General features: G+C 40.3%; 1 protein-coding gene across 7 annotated transcripts in view; it reads right to left on the bottom strand.

The window, feature by feature from the left end:
- Positions 1 to 71: 71 nt before the first annotated feature.
- The window catches only part of LOC117422057 (RNA-binding protein 25-like), a 28,217-nt gene continuing 20,630 nt past the window's right edge, over positions 72 to 7,658 (bottom strand). For all 7 annotated transcript variants that reach the window (XM_058987367.1, XM_058987362.1, XM_058987363.1 and 4 more), the window contains 7 exons: positions 7,041 to 7,114; positions 6,262 to 6,412; positions 5,663 to 6,050; positions 4,465 to 4,739; positions 3,941 to 4,039; positions 3,335 to 3,382; positions 72 to 2,578 (listed from right to left, as the gene is read on the bottom strand). In XM_058987367.1, coding sequence (XP_058843350.1) covers positions 2,486 to 2,578; positions 3,335 to 3,382; positions 3,941 to 4,039; positions 4,465 to 4,739; positions 5,663 to 6,050; positions 6,262 to 6,412; positions 7,041 to 7,114 — 1,128 coding nt within the window. In that variant the 3' untranslated portion in view covers positions 72 to 2,485. The remainder of the gene's footprint in view (positions 2,579 to 3,334; positions 3,383 to 3,940; positions 4,040 to 4,464; positions 4,740 to 5,662; positions 6,051 to 6,261; positions 6,413 to 7,040; positions 7,115 to 7,658) is intronic.

The raw sequence follows: 7,658 nt of genomic DNA, 5'->3' as shown, positions 1-7,658 counted from the left end.
TTCAACATAGTAAAAACCCAACTTGGCTGACCAGTAAACTTAAATAAAACACACCACACACAATCCCAAACTCCATAAACAAAAAAATGAATTTTATAAAAAAAGAAACAAATAAACAAACAAAAATAAACCAAAAATTTAAAGTCATGGGTCCATTGACAATGTTCAATCACTGGTGCAACTGCTTTCACAACACTGCCATTTGACAATCACTACCATCTTTTGTATTTCAATTAAAATAAAGTTTGAGTAAGAAGGGTACAAGGGCTTTTCAAGACATTTTAGATTTTTGTTGTATTTGTTCAGGTGTTTTCAAGCAAATGTCCACAGCTCACATAACCTTTAAAAATACACAAAGGCAAAATGTTACTATAGCGGCAGACAGGTTCAGAACCTAGACGAGTTTTGGGATTAAAACGGAGGGCCAGGACTAAATGTTCCAAAATTAACCTTGCTGCATTGGCCCAAGTACTGTCCCCAAATTGTTGTCTTCCTGTTCAGTACCAAGTTTTTGTGTTAAACCCCATCATTGCCCGCCGATTCTTTATGCAGCAGTCTGAAGGAGGTTGAGGTTTCCCTCAAGTCATTGCAATTATTTCAACATCCGGTTTAACTTTCTTTTCCATTTTTCAAGTTTTTGTCAAGGTACATAAATTATTTACCAGAAGCTAAACATTTACAGCCCAATACAGATAATAAATTCAGATACACCACTGGCACACAATTCTGAATGCATTATTTTTACATTTGCTTTAACAAAATAATGTCTCTCTTATCACTGCTGAAGATGGTCACGAAACATTGCAGAGCTGCGTCTTCCATTGTGGGATGCTGAAATTCTAAGAAACGCTCAAAGCCCAATATTAGACGGCATGGCTAAATTTTACTAAGCAATTTTATTCACACATGCAGAGGATTAATATGAAAGATAGTAATCTGGCTCTGCCCCATACATGGGTACAACTGAAAAAAATGTGCCTGTATTCCCTGGTTTCATGGCACACAAGTTCATGCACGATTCTGAAGCATGTTCTCAGTGAAGCCTCGACTAACCTGTGTGTTTCTGAAAATCTTATAAAAAAACACTGCAGACTACTTTGGGTAAAACCAGACTACATAATGGGCATCTGTCATAAGTAGATGGAGTTAAATGCTACACTGAAGGGAAGATGGGACAAAAAACTCAAATCTTGAAACAGCGGAGAAATTCATCTTCAAGCATTGCCACCTATGTGCTTTACCTTCACTCTCATGGTTGCTCTTAATTTGTTTGTCCAAACTGTCCAATTTGGAAACCCAAGCAGGAGTTGCTTGTCAGCATAAGAGGATCTAAATCTTACATTTGGTCATTAATATGGGTTTGCACAATAGAAAGAGCAGAACATCCAAGCAAACAATCAATCACTAGGTCGTGAATGAATGTCTCCACTCAACCTTACCTACCTTGAGAGAACAGTTTTTGCAGTAGACAAATTCTGGGATATAATTTACAGGATATCCATTGGTTCAACATCACTACGAGAATATTTACAGCAGGCACTGAAATGAACGGGCTTCTGGTATCCCAATACATATGTTTTGTTTATCCCCTTATGTGCATGAATCCAAACTAATACAATGTCTTGGATTTCTTAAGCAGATCTGCTCAACTATATTGTATGACAGCAACAAAACCTTTAAAAAGTCTAGTGTTTTGGAGTGCAGTCTAAGTGAGATCTTCTTTAGCTGAGCAGGTTAAGTAGATTTCATTGGATGGCAAGGATTTTAAAAAAATGTCACTTTAATTCAGCAATCATAGCCTTCTAAAAGTTAGCAGGATTAGCAAAAGGGAAGGGGGGGGGGGGGGGTTCAGCCCAGAAAACCACAAAAAATTAGCTTAGAAGAAAACATCTGCAAAAAAACCCCCAAAAACACACAGTAAAAAGTATTAAAGTATTTCCAATCCCTGTGTATAAACTATGTTGCAGACACTGAACTGGAACACTGCATCCCTAGCGCTTTACAGGACACTATCTTCTAAATTCCAAATATTTCAGACTTACTCCCTAAGCAGCATCCTGTCAACAGCCACTGTTTATATATAAACATGGATATCAAATTTCAATAGACATCTGATGTTGCACTGGTGAAAGACACAGAACCACTAAGCAACCAGACTTGAAAAATTAAGTTTGACCATGCGCTATTACCAGTAGTTTATCTGGGTACACTAAAATTAGTGCACAAAGAAACAAGTAAGTCCAGTAAAATGTACACCTTTGTCAGTGGCAGAAATGGGCAACAGAAAGAAACGAGGAAACACTTCCTTTCACATTGTCGCGTTTAACAATCCAGATGCCCCTCCGTGGACAATCAAGACCAAGAGGGAGAACGAAGAAAAAAAAAAAACTTTCAGTTGTTGGTTTTAATGATGGAAGGAAAGAAAGCCAAATGGGAATTAGTTCAATTATCCCCCCTTTTCTTTTGTTGCTTTGTTTTTTTTATTTCATTTCACCAGTCCAATCTTCTTTGCTTCTGTTTCGTATATCAATAACCTCCACATTTTCACTATGAAGACTTCCGCTTCCTCGTCCAATACCTGCAGGCACAGAAGACACACTATGGTTAATAAGGGGGCTCCCATATATCTTCTTTGGAGTTACATGTTATCTGATTTGTTTAAGGAGGAAAAAAAGTCTGTAGACAGCCGAGTAACATATTACAGTTCATTCAAATGTACAGCAGTACTGAAGAAAAGTGGTATTAATTATACATTGACAATAAATCAAGACCTTTGTCTTAATTAACAAGTTTTTTCAGTATTGCTGTATGTCTTAAGTGTTTATGGGTAATTCTAAACATTTAAATAACTGTAACTTCCAAGTAAACAATTATTAGCCCTGTGATATGAATTGTGAAGGAAACAAAGTTATTTTCTTTCTTTTAAAAAACTATCCAAACAGCACTCAATGAATTTTCGAAATATGCCTTACACTCGGAACTGAACGATTTCACAATTTTTTTTAATAAAATGAATGAATGAATGAATGAATGAATGAATGAATGAATAAATAAATAAATAAATAAATAAATAAAAAGATCCATTAGCCCGATTGAAGACGCGAGTTGTCACCAGAATGGAATTCCACTGCGTGGCCCACCAAACATGTACTTTGTAGAGTGAAAATACTTCATTTTACATTCTGAACTGATCTTTTTGAAGTGATCTTACTGGCAAAAAATAGTATTCTCATACAAAAACTTCCATTCAAGTTAATACAATTTGGCACAATTTTACAAAGACAACGACACAGAGCCTTATCTGAAAGAACACACAAAGCACTACAAAACTCACCATAGCAACATCATCTAGAATGCCTTGTGGTGTGCCATGAGCCATAACCTGAAAGAGACAGGCACATTGCATGAGTATTGGTGTGCATAGCACTATACCCAAAAACACACAGATACAGTATATACAACTCAATTTGCAAAGGATCACTTTTTTTGGTATGCCTGCCTGTAGAAATTTAACTCAAATCTGTAGCACCCATGTTAATACCCATGATCTTCAAAACATGCAGGTACTTTGTGGTTGATTGTTCATGTGACAGCCATCCATTGAAACAGAGCATTCAAGCAAGACCTGATTTAACATAGTAAATGATGCCAGAGGCAACATTTAAACCCAGCAGAGCTGCAGGCTCATGGAATGGCACCAGTACATCCCAACATCAAGTTGTGCCCTGTGATCCTAAATAATATATATACCCCATCACCATCCCAGTTATTGAAAATAATGCCATTTTTTTTTCTTATTATCTTTGCACAGCTTATTGACAATACTCTCCAGACCACAGCATTGTCTGCTGGAAACAGAATCTCCACCGAAACTGAATCAGCTGGGACTGAAATGCTAACTTGGAGCACTGGCCTCTCAGTGTCAGTGTATCTCAATTACCTTTGAACATACAAAGTCCACTAGTGTTGCCTCTTCCTCTCCTATGTATTCAATGATCTTCTTATTGATCCAGGGTCTGATTCGACGCTCCATTAGTGTCTGCAGAGAGAGAAACCCACCTTGTTAATAACAAATCAACATAGGTTTTAAAATCTTTTTTATTACTTAGTGTGATCAGTCTTACCTTATGTCAATCGTTTGGTTTATTGCTTTTTTGGTTCACTTTAATCCAGGATAAAATTTGGTACTAGGAAGCAGCAGAAACTTTGTCTATAGCAATGTAAACACTTATCTGAATATCCCAAATCCAAAGTATTAAATACAAAATAAAAATGTAACATTGAAAGCAAAAACAGAAAAAAAAAATGATGGTTTTAAGTTCCAGTAAGTGGTAGGTCAAGTTTTTGGAAATCATTGCATCTCTAAAGGGGAAATACATTTGAAATGATATTGCTTGTGCAAACAGCAAGTAAAATGACGAAGCCTTGGTAACTGTGGTTTAAAAAGGGGCGTGTTGTGCTCACCGTGTCTACGATGGACCAGTCCAGGGGGTATAAGAAGAGCTCTGGCTTGGCGGTGGGGATCTTCTCGATCAGGCTCTTTATGTGCTTGCGCTTCTCCTCTGTGTTTACGTTGCCCTTGCCGCCCCCTTTCTCGTCCTCCTCGTAGTCCAGCGGCACCAGCTTCCTCTTGCGAGGCACCTCGTCGCTCTCCTCATTGTCGAACTTGTTGAACACACTGTCCACCACCAGCTTCTTCCGCTTCCCAACGCTGGGCTGGCTCGGGCTGTTTGACGAGCCTGCCGACAAAACAAACACAGATCATGAAAAAAGAAAGAAACAGTTAACATTAGAGGTTGTCATCATAACCCTGGTACCCTGAAATAGAAATGTAACCAATACCGAGGTTTCTGTCTCTGTGTCGGGCAGCGAAACCTATTGTAGCCTCCGCGGCAAGCAGCTGTAGGCCGGTTCTGAACACCACCTCTGGCAGCAGGCGCAGCCGGGCTTGCCAGGCTTTGAGGCTGCTGGGGCCTAGGGCGCCAGTTTGCCGCTGGTTTACGCGCTGGCTTTCTGGATTCCCACGCGCAGTGACAGCGCTGCAACATCTCGTCCATCGCGGGACCAAAGGTATGCCCTCAATACGGGCATCCAACAGCGGCCTTTGTCCCAGTCAGGCACATGTGCCTAGGAAGAGCCAAAGCTGCCTGCATGCAGCTACCAGAGCAGCCAGGTTTCTAGCTACAGCATGCCCATTCAGTTTTGGTGATGCTTGATCCCTGGGAAGGAGCGACTCAAGCTGCTGGCTTCACGCGGGGCACAAGGCCGCTGAGGGACGTAACAAACAGGCTGTAGTGCACAATATTTGATCTATTACGCCGTAAATGTCAGTCTTGAAAGGAAAAATGGCGCAGAGATCTGCCCGCGCATACTTTATTTTCTTGCAACCAATAACAATATTTATAATATGATATTCAACAGCTTCACTCTTGACCTGAACCTCTTAATAAATAATCTTGCAAGTCCCTAGCAGCTCCTGAATTAAAACAATTTCTCTCCTCTTGAGACCATGTCTCAAAGTCCACAGAAGGATAGACAGATGCTTACACACCTAGTTTGTGTCTGGGTCTTGTCTTGGGCAGTACTGAAATGATAATTAAATGCCTACACAACTAGTCTGAGACTTGTCTGGTCTTGTAATGGTATACTGCTGGCTACTCACCTAGTTTGAGGCTGAGCCCTATCTTGGGCCGTAGCTCCTCTTGTGGGTGTGTCTCAGGGGAGTTCTCGTGGGGGATGATGATGCCGCAGGGGGACTCATCGCCAGGCGTGTTCGGGGTGGCACCGCCGCTGCCTGAGGAGACGGACGGCGCAGAGGTGATGGGCCGCAATGTGGGTTTGAGGCAGGGCTTCGGCTCCTGGAGCTCTTCCTGCTCCTCCTCTTCCTCCTCCAGCTCCTCCCCTTCCTCCACATCATCCTCTGACTCTGGCTCCAGCTCCACCTCCCTCCTCTCCTCCTTCTGGGGAGGCTTCTCCTCCTCTACCTCCTCCTCCGACTCTGGCTCCTGCTTCACTGGGGGCTGCCGGCGCCGCTCTGCCTCCTGCTCCATCTGGACACACATACACATTGAGATCAGAATACACACACACACTCCTGCTCTGTCTGCACAGGGAACACACAGAGAAACACACACGTAGATCAGAATATACACAAACACCTACTCTTATACATGATCTGCACAGTGCACACAAACAACGCTTATTGCTTAAACACTCTGACAACCATCATGAAACTTGTGATCCTGGATGGGTGCGACTCACCCTCTGCAGCTCTGCGTCGGGGTCTGGGTGCCCCTCTGCCAGCAGCCTCTGTCTGATCTCCTCCAGCTCTTCCTTCTCACGCTTCCGGTCTCGCTCGTCTGCCTCCATCTCCTTCTCTCTGTCTCGCAGCCGCTTCTGGAGAGCGCTGCCCCTGCAGAGCACACAGTAGAAAAGTCAAACACATGTCCTCCTCACCCTTGTTATGCAAGACATCAAGAAACCTTTGTTGATTTTGTACTCATGTAGATGTTTTTCCTTTCTCATTTAACTAATGCTAGCCTGCTCTAAAGTTGCTAAAAGATTTGCCAATACTCCTATACTAAAGTAACTACACCCCTACACTAAGTAACCGTATCAGCAGCTTGGATTTTCTTCCAAATTCTTTTAGGTAGATTCAAATGCAAACCCTTCAAAAGTAATTGTAGGTAATAAAATAATTCCAAACAAACTACCCATTTTTGCACTTCCATTAAACATACTTTTTTTTTTTTTTTAAAAGAAACATGTCATTGCAAACATGTTTTTTAATTTGAAAAACAGACATCTTGTTAAACAAAGTTTTAAATCCAATTTCAGCCAAAATGGCCCAGGAAATGGAAAACAAATCTCTAACCTAGTGTAGTACCAGATTTCATGTTTTACAGTAAAAATACATGTTTGCCAACAAATGTTTCCTTTAAAACTGCTCATTTAAATGAATGGATGGGCATGGTATAGAATTCATAGAATTGCTTTGTCAGTTACAGTTTTATTAACAGGCTTACATTATCCAGGATTACCTGTAATATTTAGGATCATCCCGGTCATCATCATAGTCTTCTAAAAACTCCTTCAGTCTTTTGGCTTCTTTTGCCTGTAAGTAAATAAATAAATACAAATAGGCAATAGTAACAGGTGTGTCTAAAGCCAAATACGCACAGGACAAAAAAAAAAAAAAAAAAAAAAAACACATCGGTGAAATTTAGTCCTCTGTGAACCTTCCATTTTTTTTTTTAATTTAGTGTGTCCAATTATAATATTGAAAACATATAAACTGTAATATTGGCAGTTGAAGTAGCAGCATATTGAAAATGACAAACAATCACCTCATAAAGCTCAGTGACTCCATACTCAGCTGCCAAGCTATTAATGCTGTAAGGGTTTATAAACAGAGACAAGCTCGACTTGACACCTTTTCTTTGGTGAACTGCAGACTGCACAGGAAAATTACATTTTTTTTTTATTTTATTTTTTTAAACCAAAATGAAGAGATATTTTCAATGACTACTGAACATTACTTCACAATTAGCGAAGTCTAAGCAGTACATATTTTTTTCTAAGGTAGAACAAACATATGTACATAAAGAAATTATTATTTGTTAGGAAGTTGAGTCTAGTCAAGTGAATTGTGGACTCTG

Source organism: Acipenser ruthenus, chromosome 15 (genome assembly GCF_902713425.1).
Source record: "Acipenser ruthenus chromosome 15, fAciRut3.2 maternal haplotype, whole genome shotgun sequence".
Lineage (NCBI taxonomy): Eukaryota > Metazoa > Chordata > Actinopteri > Acipenseriformes > Acipenseridae > Acipenser > Acipenser ruthenus.
This window is presented reverse-complemented; position numbering and strand designations above follow the sequence as displayed.